Source organism: Cervus elaphus, chromosome 5 (genome assembly GCF_910594005.1).
Source record: "Cervus elaphus chromosome 5, mCerEla1.1, whole genome shotgun sequence".
Taxonomy (NCBI): domain Eukaryota; kingdom Metazoa; phylum Chordata; class Mammalia; order Artiodactyla; family Cervidae; genus Cervus; species Cervus elaphus.
In genome coordinates this window covers 97,956,266-97,977,770 of record NC_057819.1, presented here as the reverse complement: position 1 = coordinate 97,977,770, position 21,505 = coordinate 97,956,266, and the positions used below count along the sequence as shown (strand labels likewise).

General features: G+C 54.9%; 1 protein-coding gene across 3 annotated transcripts in view; it reads right to left on the bottom strand.

The window, feature by feature from the left end:
* PITPNM3 (PITPNM family member 3) overlaps nucleotides 1-21,505 on the bottom strand; it is a 97,978-nt gene extending 76,473 nt beyond the window's left edge. Inside the window, exons 1-2 of one of the 3 annotated variants that reach the window (XM_043903482.1) lie at nucleotides 15,226-15,410; nucleotides 13,853-13,946 (exon numbers count right to left, since the gene is read on the bottom strand). In XM_043903482.1, coding sequence (XP_043759417.1) covers nucleotides 13,853-13,859 — 7 coding nt within the window. In that variant the 5' untranslated portion in view covers nucleotides 13,860-13,946; nucleotides 15,226-15,410. Of the gene's footprint in view, nucleotides 1-13,852; nucleotides 13,947-15,225; nucleotides 15,412-21,295 lie in introns of those variants that run through there. The other 2 variants (XM_043903483.1, XM_043903481.1) reach the window with 2 other exon arrangements.

The following is a 21,505-nucleotide window of genomic DNA, read 5'->3' as shown; positions in this document are numbered from 1 at the left end:
GATCCCAGAACATAAACTGCTCCTGAAGGGAGAGGCCAGCACAGGTCAGCCCAGGGCCCCAGCCCTCCTGCCTGTCCTTCCTGCCCCACCCACCACAAACTCCCAAACACACACCCAGCTTGAGCTTCATGGCTTGAAGCCAAGCAAAAAGCATGTTCTGAAACACAGAAAAGGCAGAGATCATAGGGAAAACCAGCCTGGGAGTCACTTCTGGGTACAAATCTGGGTCTGCCCCCACACTCCCAGTGGGGACCCTCTAAGCTTTTCATTTTCATCCAACAGCGTGGAGGGCATGACAGTCTGATCAGCAATTTCCTTCCTATGACCCCGGATTTATTGCAAGGGAGTTGGAAGAATCCAGACACCCCATAAGTGAGTATTTCTAACATGGCTATGGGACCATTTCCCAAATGTATATGGGGGAAGTTCTGGCTAGTGAAATAAGATAAGAAAAAGAAATAAAAGGTATACTTATGAGAAAGGAAAAATAAAACTGCTTTTATTCTCAGATGGCATGATTGTTTATCTAGAAAACAGTAACTCTACAAAATCTACCAAAAAAAGAAACCAAAAACCCTACTGGAACTAATAATTGAGGATAGTAAGATGACAGGATAGAAAATCAAAATACAAAAGTCAGTTGCACTCCTGTATATCAGAAATGAACAACTGGAATTTGAAATTTGAAAAATAATACCATTTACAATAGCACCAAAATACAATAAAATAAAGAAGTGCATTAAATGTATGCGAAGATTTCTGTGGTTCAAAAAATACAATCACTTAAAATCCTTCCTGATTTTACATTAATTTTATATGTTTTCTCAATCAACAGATAGTAAGGATATAAAGACTATCAGACATATGCTATGAATGTGCAAATATTCCTGCTGTCAAAATATATTCCGTTTCTAAGAAAGCAAGAATCTGGACAGTCAGGACAGTCATATTAACCTCATCTATTTGGTCCCTGAGTTTTGTATGATGAACAGCAAGAGTTTAATTAGTGGTGGGTTCATCTAAAGATATATCTGTGTTGATTTGTTTCCTGAATTTAAATAGTGAAGGGTCAGCAAGAAGGGACTGGCTATGGTGGGCCTCCTACCCTTACAGTATCCACTTCACCCACGAACAAAGAAGGGCAATGGGATTCCTGTCAACCTTCGCCTCCTAAAGAGAGCTGTGTAGAGCCTGAGAAAAAGAGGAGAGCTCTGGAATTTGTCCCTCCCTCACCTCCCCCACCACATCCATCCTTTGCAGGCCACCATCACCTTAGGTCATCGCAACACCCACACCATGTGATGGGCTGGACTTGGTGGGAGTCCCAGTGGGGAGAGCCTGGCAGCGGGAAGGCTGCAAGGAGCCTGGTTCAGCTCCATTTGAAGGAGATGTTCTTCCAGCTAGAGACGGGCAGAAAGGGAATGGGGCTTTGGAGGTGTCAAAGGGAGCTGCCCATCCTGCAAGGCACTGTATTAGGTGCTGGGGACATCGAGGTGAATAAGAGGGACAGAGTGGGACCCTCCCAAAGCTTACACTCTCAGGGGACAGAGGAGGCAGACCTAAAACAAGGAAGCAGCAATAATCCTTTCAGCAGTAGCAAGTGCTAGGAAGAAAGTAAAACCGTCCCTTCCCACCTCCACCATGCCCTTTTTCCTCAAGTGTCTCTTACAGTGTCATCATAGCCTAGAGAACAGACAGGCATGAACGCGTGGATCTGTACATCCACTGAGGGATGATGACAAGGGCATTCGGCTCCACTGTCAAAAGAACTCTGTCACCTACTGAGTTATAAACACTGGACCAGTGCTGTTTCTTCCACATGAACCCTTCACCTGAGTGAGTCTCCTCTGTGGTCAATATCTACAGTTGATTTTCTCTTCAAAAGCATCTTTTATCTGGTTTAGTGCTATCCTCTTTGTTTTCAAAATGCATACCTTCACTGGTTTTTAAATACGCACTCTAAGTTTGTTTAAACCTGCTACAGTCCTTCCCTCTTTGCAGACAGGCTGCTCAAAACGGCCTCTGGAAAGGTAGGTATTCAGTACGTAGGGGGATCTCAGTTATCTACCCTGGTGCAAAAAAGAACTTACAAGAACGGATCCTGCGGGCTTCCCTGGTGGCTCGCCTGCCAAGGCAGGAGACACAGGTTCAGTCCCTGGTCCGGGAAGATCCCACATTGCCATGGTACAATCGAGCCCGTGTGCTACAACTACTGAGTCTATGCTCTAGAGCCCAGGAACTGCAACTGCTGAGCCCACACGCCACAACTACTGAAGCCCCGGGGCCCCTAGAGCCCACACTCCACAACAAGAGAAGCCACTGAAATGAGAAGGCCACGCATCACAACCAGAGAGTAGCCCCCAATCTCCACAACTAGAGAAAAGCTCGAGCAGCGACGAAGACCCAGCACAGCCAAATACAAAACAAATAAATAAAATTATTTTTTTTTTTTTTTTAAAAAAAGGACAGATCATGTTAAAAAGCAGCCTTCACCTGGCTTCTGGAGGAAGATGTTCCCTTCATCTCTTCCTCGGGCGTGCAGGCTTTTTTTTTCTTTAAGCAAATGGCAAAGGTCATATTTCAAAAAAAGGAAAACTGATAGAGAGTCTTGGGAGGGCATGAGGGGGAGACTTCTCTGAAAATGTGGCGGGTCAGTGGAGACTTGGACGGTGAGAAAGAGCCAGACATTCTAAGCGCTGGTGTGTCCATCCGTGTGTGTGCACGCACGTCCCTGGCACACATGTGTGGCATGGACAGGCAGGGGATGAGAATAAGAGCCTTCCTGGGTGAAGAAACTGCAGGGGCAAAGTTACCTGTGAGGGGAGAAAGAAACCCACGTGGCCGGAGCCAGTGACAGAGGGGGAGTCGGGTGTAAGAAGAGGTGAGAGAGGAAATGGAGTCCGGGCAGGTAGGGCTCACCTGCCTGTCACAGATGGGAGCTCAGGACAGGTGGGTTTTAAGGTTCTCACCTCTATCCAGAGTCTATCACCTGCCTACTTCCAGAAGAGGGGACCCAGATGCCCAAGAGTTTCAGGAAGTCTCCCAAGGGGTAGGGGGTCTCAGGTCAGGTCACTAAAGGCCACATATGGGCTTGAGAGTCAGAGAAGGTGGGTGCCAAGATCCCAGAACAGTGAGAGCAAAGGCCCAGAAGCACAACCTCCAAGAGGCAGGTCCCTGTCCTTCACCTCTCTGCATTCTGTGTCCAGTAGAGGGTCCCAGGCAGAAGACAATCAAGAGGTGTTTGTTAAACAAGCAAATGAACAAAAAAAAAAATGATCTGCTGGCAGCTTCACAGGTATTATCTAAAGTCATCCTAACCCAGTCCTATAGAGCAGGTGTCATGAATTCCCATCTTACAGTTCAGGAAATAAAGTTCAGAGGTGTGATGTCATTCAATTGCAGTCATAAAGCTCATAAGGGATGGAGGCAAGATCTGAACCCAGGTCCATCTGACTCCAGGAGGTGCGGGTTTGATCCCTGGTCAGGGGACTAAGATCCCACAAGCCATCCAGCACAGACCAAAAAAAAGAAACACTCTAAATCAGGATAAAAGAGCAAGGGGAATACCCCAATCCTTGCCTGGCAATCCAAAGAAACAAATGATCCTTCACACCCCATGATGCACTGGTCCCCCAGCAGAGCTCAGAGGAGCGGGGTACAGGACGAGGGGCTGCGGGGAGCCATTCCTGCCCCTCTCCTGATCCATCTGCCCACCACCATCAGGCCCAGTACAGTCTCCCTGATGTCACAGGCTTGGGTCTCCCAGCATCAGCACAGCCAGTGGTCACCCGCTTCCCCACCTCAGCCCTGGCTCCCATGGACACAGGAATTGGAAGACGGACAGACAGACAGGGGACAACAGCGGGTGCTCTGCCCTCTACCAGGGTCCCCAGGGCAGCCCCAGCCTGAGGGTCAGCGCCCCCCACCCCAGAAGGGAGACACCACCCTGCTCTCAGGAGCCCAGTCTGAGGGGAAAGAGAGTCCACAGCAAGGAAAGCCCTGACCCGGTAAAGTGAGGGAGGCAGGCGGCATTGGCCAACTCCTCCTGGGCCAGACCTTGAACCAGATGCTGCCCAGGAGGTAGGAACTCTGACAAAGCTGAATGGGCTCAATCCCTGGCCTCAGTGCCAGCCTCGGGGCCCAGCCTACATGGCCCGGCACAGGGCATGGGACAAAGGAGGGGTGGGTGGCCTGGCCCTTGGGTGAAATACCACATCAACCGAGCCCGGAGAGGTGTAGACAGCACCTCCCAGAGGCAGGCAGCCTGGAGGCCTTCCTGGAGGAGGAGGCAGACCTGAGCCTTAAAGGAAGTGGGGGCAGAGTTGGCCAGGGGGAGTGGGGGAGGGAGGAGAGACAGGGGTCAAAGCAATCTCTTAGGCCATTTCCTAGAGACGCTGGACCCAGAAATTTCTCCTCAAGTGTAAGAGCGAGGGAGGGAACATGGGCGCCTGCTGTGACCGCCGTGGCCCTGCAGGAATTCAAGTGACACCGGCCAATGTTCAGGCCTCCAGGGAATCACAGCACCTCTGAGCTGGCCGAAGTGGGTGCCCGGCACTGAGCCTGCTGCCCGTGACCGTGGCCACAGCTTCTGTGCCCAGTCCCGCCTGAGGACACATCTGAAACTGAGACCTGGCCAGCCTGCTGGATCCCAGCAATCTGTGCCTCGGAAGAAAAGGGCTCATTCAGGCAGGCCCCTTGTCTCCGGTGTCTGTCTCCTGTGTCCGCACACACACACACGGGCATGAGAATGGCAGGTCCTACGAGCACAAGCATCTGGGTCTAACTGCTGACCATCGATGCTGCTAAAACATCAGGCTGCCCTGAGGACAGCCGGAGCCCCATGGACACCGACATGTAGAGAGCATGCACGCATGCTCAGTCACTTCAGTCGTGTCCAACTCTTTGTGACCCTGTGAACTGTAGCCTGCCAGGCTCCTCTGTCCACGGGATTCTCCAGGCAAGAATACTGGAATGATTTGCCATGCCCTCCTCCAGGGGATCTTCCTGGCCCAGGGATCAAACCTATATCCCCTGCAGGTCTTGCATTGCAGGCAGATTGTCTACCGCTGAGCCACCTGGGAAGCCAGGACATGTAGAGTCCAGAGTCCAAATGTGGCCCACTCAGGCACACACATACAGACACACACACACCTAGAATCACACTTCACCGCTCCTCAGCTCTGACCTGAGGTCCCAGGGGTCCTTCTACATGCTGGACGCAGTGAGAGATGCACAGAATCTGGGAAAAGCTCCTACAGGCAGGCAGGGGTGCGAGGGGGGACTAGGGGGGCTCGGGAGTGGGAGGGAGGGATGTGACCCACCACCTCTCTGCCCCTCCTCCCGGAGCCCTGCCTTCCTCGCCTCTCACTGTCCACTCCTGCCCCCAGTAGTGAAAAGACAGGCTCTTCTGTCCATGAAATTTTTTCAGGCAAGAATACTGGAGTGGGTTGCCATTCCCTTCTCCAGGGGATCTTCCCGACCCAGGGACTGAACCCGGGTCTCCTGCATTGCAGGCAGATTCTTTACTGTCAGAGCCACCAGGGAAGGGCTGGTTCATATCCCAGCTCTGCCACTTCTCATGTAAGTGATCTTAATAAATGTCACTACAGCACGCTGTGCCTCAGTCTCCTCCTCTGTAAAATGGGGATTATAACAGTCTTCCCCTAGAGCTGCTAGAAGGATCACATGAATGAATATTTGAGAAAGGTTTGGCAGAGTGCCTGGCACTCAGACAGTGCTATAAAAGGGTTTGTTAAATAAAATAAATAAATCATGATATCCACGGGGCTTTCTTTGATCCTTTCACAGTGGACGCTCCCAGGGTGGGCCCCTCTCCTTCTCCTCCAGCCCCTGGAATGGGAGCCCCGAGGGCAGGGCAGGAACTGCTCGCCTCTCCCAGAGGCTAGAATAGCCTGAGCTCTGACACTCTCAGGCTGCTTCTGTACATGGCTGGCCTCTCTCCTCTCTGCCGGCGCAGCTCCCTGCAGCTGTCTTGTCTGCCCCCCTTCCCCAGATCTTGAGCTACCTAAAGCCAGGACCTGCAATCTCTCCGAGCCCCACCACCCATCATCAGTCTGGGTTCCAGTAACATGTCACCACTGGGAAGCACCCCGGCTCCACCATGACATGTTCTTTCCCTCCAAGATTTTGCTCCTGAAGCTCCTGGTACCTGAAATACCCTCCCACCCCAGCCCCTCATCTCCCAGCTGAAAGCCTTCCTTGACCCCCATGCTGGTCCAGGCACCTGCCTCTTCTTTGTTTCATAACATCCTCTACCTATGCCCATTAGGGCACCTATCTGCAGCCTAGGCCCAGGCCTGCCTGCTCCACTGGGCTGTGGGTTCCTCCAGGCAGACACACAGTAGGTATCCTACCCAGGCCTGTAGCTTCTCCTAGCCCAGGACAGGGCACAGATAAAGTTCTTGTTATGCTCAGCATGGCCCAGCACCAGGTAGATCTCAGGAGGGTCCTCTCTCAGGAAAGCATCCCATAGGGAAGGTCCTCAGGCCCCCTCTCTGGGTCAGGATGAGCCTGACAAGAGCAGTCAGGGCCAACCAGCCCATGCTCAGCCTTCAAGGGGCTATGGGGCCACCCAGGGAGAAATAAGAGACCAGGAGAAGCTGCTTCCAGAAAAAGGCATTATTGAAGGAAACCAGTGCTGGTTGGGGGTTGGTTGCTATAGAAACAGGTCCTAACTATCTCCCAAACTGTTGTATGCACCACTGATGAGCTCGTGTGCTGGACTGTTTCAGGGGACATGTCGGGCGCCCCAGAAATGCCTGCGTGCTGGGGTACCCAGCACCTGAAGCCCAGATCCTAGAGGATCCAGAAGGAATACAGTCTCCAGGGCACCCAGGTGGCTCCATCAGTCCAGGGGTGAACTCAAGGATTGAGGACGAGACTCCAGGCTGCAGAATTTTCCTCAGACTAGCAATGGCCCACCCCGACCTCAACCACAGCCTAACCTTGAGCTATCCACAGATCAAGTCACAATCCCAATCACAGAATAACTGGGACCCAATCCCAAACAGGCCATGAAGCTGACCACAGGCCACGCCACAAACTAAGCCTTGACCCAACCACACATTCAGCAACAACTCAAAAAAAAAAAAAAAAAGCAATGCCTCTAGCCACCGACTGCGGCCTGACCCTGGCCATAAACAGCACTGGGCACCATCAAGGGGATGTAGCATATAACTTCAAGGCTATTTTTGCAGCTAACACTAAATTCTGTGCGGCATTTTCCACCACTGCCAGGGCTTTGCAGGCACTTCCTATGGTCCCCAGGACAGCCCAGTAAGGTCAGTTCAGAGGAGCTCTGCTCCCTGTTTGTGATGACAAAGGGGGAAGCTCAGATGGAGTCACACTCCCTGCCCGGGGGTGCGGGTGAGGCAGTTGGCTGGCCTGGGGGTGGGATGACAAACCCAGTCTCCCAAGCAGGACACAGTTGGCCCAACTCGTTGCTCTGGGAGGGGGGAAATGTGGTTTTTGAAGACCTGCTGGTGTCTCATAAATATGCCACTTAAAAACCCATTAATTACTTTATTTAGGAGATAATTAGTGATTAATAGCTTTGGCTATCTATTGTACTTTCGTTTTGCTCTGCCAATTCGGCTCCCAACAGTTTTGAGTTATTTGGAACAATTCTCTCCAGCCCCAGATGTCCCTGCTCTGTCCCACCAGACTCTTGCTCCATACGGGAGAAGCTTTCTCCTGCCTCTAACGGGAGCTCCCAGTGCCCCTGCCAATTCACCACTGATAGCTCTGCCACCTGCAGGCTCCTCAGAAGGGCAGGGGACAGGGGAGGGGAGGTCCAAAAACCAGGACAGAGGGGCCCCTTCCGATCACCCCAGGACCCGCAGTGTGGACCAGGGAACAGAGACCAGGAGGGACCCAGGCATCCAACCAGGGCGTGGGGAGGCCAGATTGGGGGTGGAGGTTGTCATAGACTCAACAAAGGATGCTGGGGGCTCCTTTAAAAGCGCCCCCCCCGCCCCGCCACCTCAGTGAGCTGGCCAGCTTGTTGCTAAGGTCACCAAAGGCTGCCATCAGTTTGAATGGGGCAGCAGTCAGGAGAGTGGCCCCCACCAGCCAAGGCTGAGGTGACTCCACGGGACCCTTGGTGCCCCCTGCTATTCTGGGGTGACTATAGCACAGGGAGGGGGCCCAAGGGGGCCTCTGCCCCAAAGGTGGCTTTGCATTTGGTGCCCAATCACAGCACCAGGGAGTTGCCAGCCGGGACCCCGCAGGTGGGGCTGTGGAATGCTCTCCACACCGCTCCAGTTTACACTGTACAAGAAGGAAACAAAAAAGCAGCAAGGGATAAACACCCCCCCCCCCCCCCACACACTGGGCAGTAATGGGAAGGCTGAAAATAGCTCTTTTTACCACAAGGGATGATTCCAGAGTCGGTCAGCTGAGACCAGCTTCACGGGAGGTGGGAAGTCGGGGGATGAGAAGGGAACAGGAGGCCAAAAGGAGCTCTGATCCAGACAGCAGTGAGCTGAACCACTCGGGAGCCGTCCAGGGAAGGTCAGAGGTGTCTGAGGGATGGGTGGGTGGCCGCAGCCACTCCAAACCCCCTGAAGACAGGCTCACGGAACAGCTGCAGCCCCTGGAGCCCGAGCCCAGAGCCTGCACACCTAGATCCATCCCCAAGGAGGTCAGGAGCTCTGCAAACACTGCGCAAGCAAACACAGCATCAGCGGCAGACGGCTCAGAAGAGGCCTCTCGATCCACCAGAACTCGATGCCCCTCCCAGACACAGAGCCCGACGTGTTTCTATTTTTGCTTTCAACCCTTGTTTGGCATCCCCAGCTAACAGACGGCCACTTCCCTCCCTCCGGAATAACAGGTCATCTGGGAAGGGGGAACACCTCCTCCCTGGCCTCCCCAGCCCTAGGTCTGCAAATTAACAGGCTGACCATCCAAAAGGAAGATGAGACTCCAGGCACACACACCATGCCCCTGCCAGGATACCTGGAGAGAAGAGCTTAATGCCCCTGGACTCTGGCTTCCAGAGACAGATTCATTAGCACCTGCCCACCCGCCCCACCACCGGCTCCCAGCCCTGGCAGCCCCACAGCCACAAAACCTTCCCTGAAGGTCCTGAATTCACCCCACGGACAGGTCACAGCCCAAGCCCCTGCAGCCCCTCCCCTAGTCTCCAACTGAGCCCTGATATGGCCATGCCTGCTTTCAGCCTGGCCCCAGCTTGAGCTGTGGTCCCATCCACAATTGAACCACATAAAATGCCACCTTGGAGAGAGCCTGGAGGAGGTAGGGTGGGGGCTCCCCTGCAGGGACCCGGTTCCCACCCCAAAGCCTCTTACAGGCAGGGGGCACCCCACACATGTACCCCCATGAGGGCTGGTGGCCACACAGCTGTGCAGGCCTCCGCAGGCAGGCAGACGCGGGGCCCTGGAGGTGGCATTTACCTCCTGCGTGACTCACTAAGGCGCCCATTCGTTAGCAAAAGGGGTGCCGGGTAGCATTTTCCTTCTCTTCAGAAAACAAGAATTTTAAAAGAGGGAGTATAAAGAGGTTTGAGGGAGTGGGTGGGGAGCTCAGATCCCATTTGATTTCTAAACTCATTTGTTATGCATTCTCTCCTTCCCGCTCCCACCCCCAGCCCTTTCCCTGGGGGCCCTGGCCACCCCCTTCCACGAAGCTCCTGGCTGCAGATGTGGTGGTAGGCTGGGGTCCTGGGACCCCCAGGAGGCAGATTCTCTCCAAATGCCTGTCCTCGGTTCCCCATCTGTCCTCCCATCCCCACCAGCCTCTGGGAGGGTCCCCATGAGAAGGGAGATGGACGGAGGTAACGGCCGAAAGGCACCGTAAAGCCACAGGAGAGAGGCTGAGAAGGAAGAGAGTAGTGTTTGAGCTAAAGCAAACTCAGAGCTACCCTGTCCCCACAACTTTCTTTCTCATTCCCCTTTTACAGGTGAGAAAACTGAGGCCCAGAGGGGCAGTTAAAGGGCAACCAGTGACAGGGCCAGGTCTATTCTTTGTTACACAGTCAAATTCCTAGGAATGCTGAATCCAAGAGAAGAGACCTAAGTTCTAATACGAGCTCTGCCTCTGACTTCATATGTGACCCTGGAATCAGATACTCAACCATTCTGGGCCTCAGTTTTCTCATCCATGAAATGGGAATGACATCAGCCCTACTTCAAAGAGATGCTGGCATGTGTTGGATAGGAAAGCATGTTGACTGCTACCCAAAATGAGCCAGATTGTTCCTAGAATGCTAATCACTGACCCTCTCCCAAGCCTGGAATCCCAGGGAATTTCTAGGAGGCACCCAGATGGAAAAGAAGCCCCCAATCCTCAAGTCCTTACTGGTCTTGGGAGTTCACAGCCTCTGTTCTTAAAGACACCAGAGCTCAGAGAAAAACCTTTTGCCTTTTTGGCCTTGATCTCCCACCTTCATAATTAACAGGTAGGACCCGAAGATCTCCAAGACTCTTCTAGCCATGAACTATCACTGTCCACTAAGACATATATGAGAAAGCATCACACATTCTGGCCAGTCTGACACAGACAGGGCCCCAGAAAAGGGGGTCTAGCCATGTCCTCAGACTTTGTGTGCTACCACTGGACTCCCAAACACTAGCCAAGACCTCCACCAGGGTTTATGGGCCCAGGATCATGTGCTCATTGTGGGACTCTGTTTTATGAACTGTGCTGTGTTGACTCACCACCCCACACACCTCACCATAGGCAGGGCTAAGAGGCACCGAAGGGTCTCAAGCTGGGGCCTGCTGGGACCTGCCAGATTGACCGCTAGGACAGGTAACTCAGCAGAGGAACCAGAGACAGGCCCAAGCTCCAGCACTTCTACGGCTGCACAGGAGGCCGCTAAGGCTTCCTGGAGGCAGAGCTTTAGAGGGGCTTTGAGTTGGGGCACTGGTGTCTGATTTGCCCCTAGCCATCTCCTTAGGGGCTTCCCAGGTGGCCTGAGTGGTAAAGAACCCACCTGCCAAAGCAGGAGACGTAAGAGAAATGGGATCGATCCCTGGGTCCGGAAGATCCCCTGGAGTAGAAAATGGCAACTCACTCCAGTATCCTTGCCTGGAGAATCGCATGGACAGTGGAGCCTGGCAGACTGCAGTCCATGGGGTCATACAGAGTCAGACACAACTGAAGTGACTGAGCAAGCACGCGTGGCTCCCTAGGAACTGCAAAGGTGCATTTGCCGTCTCCACGTAGAATGATGAGGCCCTTCGGCAGATACACAGCAAAGCCATCCTGGTACCCCAGGCTCGGGAGTTTCTGAGTGGTGCCTCAAATCTCCTGGCTCTTCCCCAAAGTCCTGAGACTCCCAGAGCTGGTCCCTTTCCCAAGTTCCAAAACATTCTGTCCTCTGAGGGATCCGGCCACCTGCCCTGCCCCCATCCCCTCATACACACCACCCGGGGACCACAAATCAGAGGCTCAGGAGGAGGTGTGACTTTGGGATGGTGAGAGGGCAGCCGACACAGCAGAACCGGGTTCAAACCAAAACTCTGGAGACACAGGCTCTGGGCCCGATTCTGCCACCACCTTTTTCCACTGGGCTCCCCTCCCCTCAGTGTCAGCTCCGGGCGAACGTTTTGAACACGAGTTTCTGAAGGCGTGCCCCCAGCTCTGCTCCTAAAGGATCAGTATTTTACTGACTCAAATTACTGGGTTTGATACACTCCAGCCTGCTGGCTCCTCCCCAACACCTGGGAGCAAATAAACTGGTTCCTCCAGCCTGGAAGAAGGCCCAGCCCTAGAGCCCCCACCCGGCCTCTCCAGACGGCAGCCCTGGCCCAGCCAGAGAGGTTCCAAGACCTTCCTGGCTCCTGCCCGGCAGTGGGGGCCTTCCACTTGCCCTGCCCCTGGGGTTGACATGCCTGCCAACCTGCTGAGGCCAGAGGGGCGTAGGGAGGAAGGGAGGGGCCCAGCGGCTGGCAGGAACCAGCGCAAACCCTTCCCTACTGAGCCCTGCCCGGCTGGCCTCTCTCTCTGCCCTCCCAGGAGGGATCTGTCAAAACACCCAAACCTTACGCGTCCCTCCCATTTTCCATATTCTCCAGAGTTTCTCGCAGCCCTCTGCATCCCTCCAGGAACCTTCTCCCCAGCCGGCCAGCTTTCTCCACCCCTGGGTACCTCTTCCCTACCCACCCCCTTCACACCCTCTACAGGCACATTTTTCCCATTCCCAAGACCAGGAGGTTTACCTGCACCTTGCCACCTTTCTGTCCAAATTCTGCCAGGCTTTAAAGGCCCAGCTTCTAGAGAAACTCAGCCCTCACTGTTTCAAGACCCCATTGGCCTCCTCCCTGTCTACAACACACTTGAGGCCTGCCACCCAGGTAGCTCTGTATTGTAAGAGGTCATTTCCCAGACCCTCCCCACTCCCCCACTCTCCTCCCTACAACAGACTTTCACCCCATAGGTAGCATCTCTCCTGCTTTGTCCAGCAGATCGAGCGCACCCTCAAGCCAAGACCAAGGGCTCTCCTTGACTAGCCTTTTCTCTCCAGGCTGGACACAGGGCACCATAACCATCCTGGTCTGTGTGACTGAAATCTTCCCATTTGGGATCTACCCTCTGCCGTTTATCCAATTCTTTCTAAGACTTGATTATATTTTCTCTTGTACCTGGGTTCTGCTGTCAACATGGAAGCTCCTGTCACTGCCTCCCTTCAGCTCCTGTGTGACTCCGTTGACACAGCCATGGCTGGTTGCTCAGGGTGTGCACTGCACAAGTCCGGGCTGCTCTCACTAGACTACAGTGCAATGACCTTGGAGTCAGGCACTAGGGCGGCTCTGAGGCCCTAACCTCTATCTCTAGTCAATGGCCCCCTTGGCCAGATTTAGACAGAACACCTCATAGGCCACAGAGCAGACTCTTTCATTCACAGGCCAGATTCTCACAGCCTTCACCCTTCCTCAGTTCTAATGTCACCCCCAGGGTGAAGGCCTGATCATTTCTGACTATCAGTCTGTCCATCCACAGTAGATGGTCCTGAATAGCCACCCCTGTCTGTGTTACATCCCCTCCTTGGACCTCAGTTTCTCTAGCCGTAAAGAGAAGGACCTGGGCTCCTGTCTCGGAGGAATCCCTCTGTTATAAAGCTCACCAGTCCATCCTCACAGACTTCAATCTCCATGCACACATTACTGCCTGCTGTCTTCAAGTCAGCAAGCTTAGAAGGCTTAGGAAGAGAAGGGACTTTTACAAAATGCAAAGGAGCCTGAAAGAGCTCAGAAGAAGAGGAGTAATCCGATCTTGCTAGGGTCCATCGAAAGGCTTCTTGGGGTGGCAGCTGAGCGTGGGAGGGAGGAGCTTGGGCTATTGGACCCACGGAGGAGAAGGAGGTCTATGCTGCCCTGAGGGAAAGGTCCGAGCATGAAATTGTAGCAGGAAAGACAAGATGTTAGAATAGCACAAGGCACTGGTGCTCAGGGCAGAGCAGTTCTTCACCTGTCACAGGAACAAATTCCCACAGACTCTCGGTCTAGAGACCAAGCGACCCACAGACCAAGGTGGAGGGGCTGGAACCTCTGAGGGCAGCAATGGAGAAAATCCATCATTAGAAGTCCTTACAGTCTGGCCCGACATCCAGGCTCTGCCCAGACCCCCTGGGCCACCTGGAGGGAGCTATTTCTTTGAGTTTCTGTTTGCAGATATTTTCAAAAGGGAAGAGTAACACTTCCTGCCTCCCGGGATGGTGGTGCACATAGCCTGGTGCCTCATAAAAGCAGCAATTGTTAACAGCTGTTGTGTTGACAATGCTCGGGTAGGTGATGTGTGCAAGGGGTGCGCATGAACTTGCACACTCGTGCACACAGGGAGCGAGGACAGTGGGTGGGACACACACCTGCCATGTTCTCTTCGTGGGAGGAATGGGGGTGGGCAAGGACCCAGGGAGACAGCCTTTTCCAGCCCGATGGGTGTCATCTCCTGGAGCCTCCCTTTGGAGAGGAAAAGGGAGGGAAGTGAGAAAGGGAATGTTTAGATGTGTTCCTCACTGGCTGTGTCGCACACAACCAGCCCCACCCCTACAGGACTCCTGGGGACAGAACGGGAGTATATTCTCAGGCACCCAAAGCACACACCCAGCATATGTATAGAGCATCGGGACAGGCCCAGGATCAGGGCAGCATGCGAGGGGTGGCAGTGGATTTATACACACACAGCCCAGCAGAATCCACTCCAAGTGTGTGCAGAAGTGAACTCACACTCATTCCATCACTGCCACCACTGATGGAGAGAGGGTGGGGTTCATGTCAAACCATTGCTGAGTCCAAGGGGGTGCCATGGCACCTGCCAACGTCACAGGCTGGGTGTGAGTTCATGGGAGATTTACACATGCCAGCCTCGAAAGCGGCCCTGCTGAGACCAGGCTTGCTGCCACTCTCATTGCAGCGCCCTCCCAAGGCACCCTCGGGCGAGAGAGTGCGAACAGGAGCAACGTCTGGTCCACCTCCTCATCCCAGTGCCCAGCTCTGGGCCTGGCACAAAGCAGATGTTGGTGAATGAACGTCTGGCTGAATGAATGAACAAATGACTAACGCCCACTCCCTCACACCCCAGACTACACGGCCTGGGTCTGGGGAGGGCAGAGCCCTGGGGACCGCAGAAGAGCACCCCTCGCTTCAGACCTCGGCCCCTGAGGCTCTGCTTCCCAGGGTCCGGGAGGGGGAGGGGGCGGGACGGCTCACTAGCCGGTGCGGAGCGGAGCACCCCTCCTTCCCCAGAAGAAATCTGGGTCTCCTGCCTGAGCTGGGGGCGGGGGGTTGTCGCGTCCTGGATAGCGAGAGAGGCAGGACAAGGGGGCGCGTCCTGGTTGGCGCTGGGGGTGGTGGTGGGGGGTGGCGCGAGATGGAGCGGCAGCCGCGGGACCTCGCCTTCGGTCCCCGCGTCCCGGTCTGCCCAGGGTCTCGGGAGGGTGGCGATCGTTCCCCTCCGCCGGGCCGGGCAGGGACGCCGCGGACCTAGCCCTTTCCAGAGGGGCGGTGGCGAGGGTACGCGGTGTCCCACGAGGTGACCGGGGGCGCAGGAAGGACGCGGGGCGCGCGGAGCCCCCTCTCCACGCTCCCAGGGGGCCGGCCGGGCCGCCGCCCGCTCAGCCCGCCCAGAACCTCCGCCCACCTGTGCCGGGGGCTCACCTGGACCGGCGGCCCCCCCACCTCGAGCCGCGCGAGTCCCTCCCCCCGCCGGCGGCCCGGCCCTCCCGGCGCCCGCCCTCACCTGCACGGCCCGCCTTGGCCATGGCCAGGGCGGCGGGCTCCGGCGGCGCTGCGCGCGCTCCTCGCGGCTCCCAGCCCGGCCCCGGCCGCCCAGCCGCCTCCGGCCGCGAGCGGACTCCGAGCGCCGCGCGCCGCGCCCCGCGCCCCCGCCCCGCTCGCCGCGGCCGCCGCCACCGCAGCCGCCGCCGCCTCGCCGCTCCCTCCCGCTCCCTTAAAGGCGCCGAGCGGCGGCCGCGCCGGCCCCCCCGCGCTGCCGGGGAGGGACTGACGGAGGAAGGCGCCCAACGCCGCCCCCGCGGGCCCTCACCCCCGCCCGGGGCCGCGGCCGCCGCTCCAACACGCTCCGCTCCGAGCCCCGGACGGGCGCGGAGACGCGGAGACACTGCGGTCCGGGCGGAGATGGGCACGCGGACCGGGAGTCGGGGGCGAGAGCCACGGAGACTGGGAGCTGAGACACCTCTGGGGCTGGAACACCGACGGGAGAAGGGGAGAGAAATTCGGAGCAGACTCGAGACCCTGGCACCTGGAGAGTGACAGAGAGCAGAGAGGAGAGACAGAAAGAAAGAAGGGACCTGGGGAGGCTCCCGGGAAGCCAAGAGGGAGGTGGCTCCAGGGATGGGAGGCGAGATGGACCCTCCATCAGCCCCCACTCCATGGAATCGTTTTCTAGGATCCAGAACCTGGATGTGAACTAGCCTCAGAGGGGGAGAGATTTCTGTACCCTTAGCTCTAAAGGAAGGTGTAAAAGCACATGCAGAGCCCCCCTGGGATTCCAGGCTGGAGCAGTTTGGGAAGGCCAGGGGCCTTGGGGTGAGCAATAGCCCCCTTTCGTTTCCCAAATCTGGGGGGCAGACATCCTGGTGAACAGGCCCAGCAGAGGCTGGGGAGGTTGGTGTTATGGCTTCTGCCTGGTGGTGGCCAGGGATTCACAGTCCAGCCCCAACAGGGGATGAAAGGAGGCCAGTTGTTTCGGTGGCACCTGGGGGGTAGCCAGATGGGAGGCCCAGGGGAGAGAGCTGTCTTATCCCTAGCTCAGGGCTGGGCCAGAGCCATGGGCCCAACAGATGGCTGACCAGGCTCTGGCAGCTCCCAACACCCCCACAGCCGGCTGCCTGGCTCTCTGCTGCTGGAGAGGGCTAGGGGGTATCTGCTCTCAGGTGACTTTTCAACCTCCCCCAAGCCAAGCTCCCTTAAGAAGATGCTGTCTGCTTCCTTCCGAGGAACTGGAAAGGGCTAAAACCCAGTTGCAACCTGTAGCCAAGCTCCCCACCCACCCTGTCCCATTCCTGCTGTCCAGGGAAAAGAATAATTCCATGCTCAGGCTAGCCATGGTCCCAACTCCAGGGTCCCATTAACCCGTCTACAGAAACGGGGCACACGTGGAGCTAAAAGGGTCCTCAGTGGGCATTCGGCCCAGCACTGACCCCTCACCCCTGGACTTTGTCTCCATCCACAGGATCCCCCTCAAGTGGCCCTTCAGCCGCTGGTTTATTACATCCAAGGACCAGGAGCTCAGTATCTCAAACAGGAGTTTTTCCATCTTTGGACACTGCTGATTGTGGGACTGTTTCCCCTTATTTTAGCTGAAATCTGCACGTTGTATGACCCCACCCCCAGTGGGTCCTTCTGGGACCTCACTCAACCAAACCAAGGACAATCTGTCCAAACTCCCTAGTGTGGCTTCACCGAGAGGGACCAACCAGCCTGATTTGCCAGAGACCCCTGGTTTTAGTACTGAAAGTCACGTATCCCAAGAAGTCTCTCAGGCCCCAGAGTGCTGGATCTTGGAACCAGACAGCAGTGCTGACCAATAGACAGAATTTCAGCAGCTCTGAGGTTGTAGCCAGAGCTCTTGGCGAGCATGTGAGTGAATCCCTGCAGCCTTTCGTCATTACTCAGGCGTGCTGGGGGTAGACTTAGCCATGAGTGGGCAGGCAGCATGCTCAGGGTTTTACCTATATCATGTCATTTAACCCTCAGGCACTCTCTATATAATATCCTCGGATGTCTTGTATTATGCCCAGTTTACACATAAGGAAGGGCTTCCCTGGTGGCTCAGTGGTGAAGCATCCACCTGCAATACAGGATACGTGGGTTTGATCCCTGGGTTGGGAAGATCCCCTGGAGAAGGAAGTGGCAACCCACTCCAGTATTCTTGCTTGGAAAATGCCACGGACAGAGGAGCTTGAAGGGCTACAGTCTATGATGTCTCAAAGAGTCGGACATGACTTAGGGACCAAGCACGTAACACACATAAGGAGAGGGAGGCCGAGAAATTGCAGTGCTTAGTTTAGAGCCTGTTTTTCTGTCCCTTGGGCTCGACTGTCTTCACCCTTCCCTGCAGGTGGGGCACAGTCAGAAACCTGACTGCTTGGACCATGTCCAGGTTTGGCCACCTGCTCTGTGGGTGTGAGTTGTCACAGAGGAACAATAAAGTGGCCTCAGAGCGGACACACCTGGGCCTGAGCACCTCCCCCGGCCCTTGGCTCACAGCGGCAGCAGTGACCGCAGTCTGGCAGGGGCCCTGCTTCCAGGCAGCACCTCACGTGTGTGTGTGTGTGTGTGTGTGTGTGTGTGTGAATGCATCATGCTCCCTGAGGTGGGCACTAAGACCCCTCCCACCACTCCAGGCAGTCACCGCAAACCCTTGTGGGGGAGTGTGGCAGGTAAGGGGATGCCCCGAGTTGATGGGAATGCCAAAAATCATCTAGCCAGACCCTCCTCCATGCCCCCATTTCTCAGATGGGAAGGCAGTGGGCCAGAGGTGGAGACTTGTCACATGACAACCCACTTCCATGCTCCATTCATGGCTTCCCCACTTCCACCCTCCACCGCAGTCCCAGCCCCCATGTGAAGATCAGTGTTGCTGTGTGGCTCTGGAGTCCAACAGGGAATGTGGGGCCCTGGCCCCCCAGAGCAGCTCCCAACTGTGCTGGCTGTGACCTGCTGGCCCTGCCTTCAGACAGCAAAGGACACAAGGCCATTAGATTAACCAGTGGGAGTTAACTTCCTGCGTCAGAAGAATCGTCCTTAATTGAAGAAAGGAGTAACTAGCAATTTAGAGACGCTGACCTCGGCTGCCTGCAGGAGAGAGAAGCCGGAGTCAGTCGGGGCTCCCAGCTCTGCGACTGAGAGATGGTGTCAGAGTTCCAGACAGGATCCTTCCCCTGGGACCTGCTGCCCAGGCCCTTTCCCCTGCCCACCATCTGGTCAGCTAGTGCCTCTGGACTGCCAGGTGCCCCAGGCTCAGCCAAGCTTGCCAGCCCAGAGAACTAGGGGAAAGGTGCAGATGAATTGGGGGCAACCAGGTGGGAGATGGTTGGGCCATAGGGCCACACTGGCTCCTGTTGGCAGTCACTTACCTGTCCAAGTGCCTTGGCAACCTCTGCCCAGGGTGGACACCCAGGTCTTGGGTCTATGGTGTAGAGGAGTCTCCCCAGCAACTCCCACTCCCCACCTGCCTGAACCCCTCTGTCATGTCCACATCTGTGTTGTTGTTCTCCTGGGGAACAGGCAGCCGCAGTCCCTGCTTTGGAAGGCAAAATCTTAACCATTAGGCCACTAGGGAAGTCCCTGGTTCCCACACTTTAAAGAACCTAAGTGGTTGTTCACTCCTGTAAGGATCGCCTCCAATCACAAAAGCAACCTTAGGAACAGATGCTCTTCTTTGGAGCCTTCTAGAACAGCTGGGAGGGGCTGGTTCATCCTCACTATTGCCTTCTCCCACCTGGTTGCCCTGAATTCATCCGGGACACTGGAGAGAATGTGCTTTTGCATCCAGAACTCTCCTTCTCCTTGCTGGGAGCTGCGGCTTATCTAGTCCATGCTTCTGCCTTCAACCTCAAGAAGCGTTAGGATTCTGCCTGTCCCCTTTCCTGCTGCACCAGGAACTGCAGCCTCATGTTCACAGCAAATGCTGTCAAGGAAGCATGGGATCACCAAGGGTCTCATCTGCCTCTCCTTGCAGAGACACAGAGGCCGGGAGATTCCCTTAAGATCCACACCAATGACCTTTTAGCTGAGCCCCAGACCCCAGGTGTAAGAACCTCTGGCTAGGACAGAACCTCACCCAGTAGACCAAGCCAAATGCTCCTCCTTTTACATAGACCATGGTCCACCCCATGCCCACAAGAGGGTGGGGGGGGCTGCAAAATTTAGATGATATTCAGATTCCTGAGTCCTCAAGGGTTTTGAGAGATGCTTGGAGACATCTTGAAGAACCTATTGAACTGATACCTCACCTGATTTTTTGAGTGCTGAGATGAACGGAGGCTCCAGTCTAGATTTTATTTCATCAATTGCTGTTTCGCTGGCACCTCTCTTCTTCTGAGTGGGGCATGCTGATAGATGGGATTTTAGAGAGAGGGTCTGGAGAGGCTGAGGGTAGGTGTTTTAAGAAAAGAGGTAAGCTGTGTGGAGGCAGAGAGAGGTGGCCGCTGCTGTAAGGAATGAGCTGATTTAAGAGGCTGCCCAATAGGTTAGCAGCAATTTATCTCTGAGTCTCCCGTTTGCAGTTGGAGCTGTGTTTTGTGTTTGTTTGATGTCAAGACTGTTGAGATTGGCCCCAAGCAAACTCAGTTGTCTTCAAGTTATATTTAGACCAAATACAAATGAAGAACTGGGTGAAAATCGAAAACACACTGCAAGAGTGGTCCTTGGAGTCTGCACTCCTGCAAATATCCATCAGTAGCCGGGGCCCGAAACAAGTTCTTACTGATCTGCCCACCTCAGCCCTGTTGCTCTCCTGCCCTGGCCCTGCACTTGACACTGTTTATATATGACAGATGCCAGTACGAGAGAGAACCAAATACCGGTATAGATGATAAGGCCCTAAGGAGACAATAGATCAGCCTGTGGGTCCTGATTACTAATGTAACTGTATTGACAAGACAGGAAATCACAACCGGATTATGTAAATAGATTATGTAATAGACAGTGGCTTTATCAGCACCTAGTATTAGTAATACTACACCTACACCTATTCCTATAACTACACCTACTATCCTACACCTATTCACCTACTAGGGCTCTTGCATACCTCTGATACGACTTTCCTCTGGCTCCACTACCCCACGTGGTCCTAGCTCTGAACCTCCACAAGGTCCTAGCTCTGGTCATGCTGACCGAGCACCTGGATGGCAGTGCTGGAAGGTCCTGAGGGAATCATCTGGACCTGAACCATCTTTATCTGTTTTGTTTTCACCTGAGATGCACCTAGTAGGATATAATAAGATTGGTGTTTACAAGCTCATGGCATCTCCCAGCAGTCTGGGCAAAGTCTTTTGTTGTTGTTGTTGTTCTCTTTTCGTCCTCATTCCCAGTCCATCCCTCTACTCCAAATGCTTATGTTTTTCCAGTCTACCTTTAGCAGCTCTTTCTCCTGTCTGTTTAACCTGAGCGTTATATATCTGCATGCGTGCATGCTCAGTTGCTTCAGCCGTGTCTGACTCTTTGCCACGCTATGGACTGTAGCCCACCAGGTCCTCTGTCCATGGGATTCTCCAGGCAAGAATACTGGAGTGGGTTGCCATGCCCTCCTCCCGGGGATCTTCCCGACCCAGGGATCGAACCCTCGGGTTTCTTGCATCTCCTGCATTGGCAGGCGGGTTCTTTACCACCAGCGCCACCTGGGAAGCCCTATATATACCTGCATGGATGTATTTAAAACTTTCCGTAAGGGCACCATGGCTAGCTGGTTCTGCTTCTTACTTCCCCCCTTAATATTGTTTTCAGATCTATTCACACTGATATTGGTAGGTTTGGCCGGTTCCTTTCGATGACAGTGTTTCATAGTGTGATAAGACCTCACCTTGTATTCCCTCATCCCCTCTGGATGGGCATTTAGTTTTCACAGCTCCTCGCTGCTACAAATACTGCTGCAGCAAACATCCCTTTGCACCTCTTGGGTTTCCGTGTTGGAGATTCTCTGGGGCACATGCACAGCATTGGAGCCGTAGGGCCACTGGGAATATGTAGATTCCCCAAATCACAGCAACAGCAAGCTGCTCTGAGAGAGCAGTGCCCCGTCCGATGATAGTAAAATGCAGGCTAGAACATGGAAAAGGACTTACCCTAGTTTAGAACCGGAGGCTCCATCCACTCAGAACACCCCACAGAGCCAGCAGAACAGCCGCAGCCTCGCTGAGCCGGAAGCTCGGCCTGTGATACCGTTTTCTCTCTCTCCTCCAGATCCAAGCAGGGTGGTGCCCACCACACACCTCCCCAGGACCTGATGGAGAAGGAGGTGGGTGGTCTGAGCTGAAGTCAGCACAGAGAGGCCT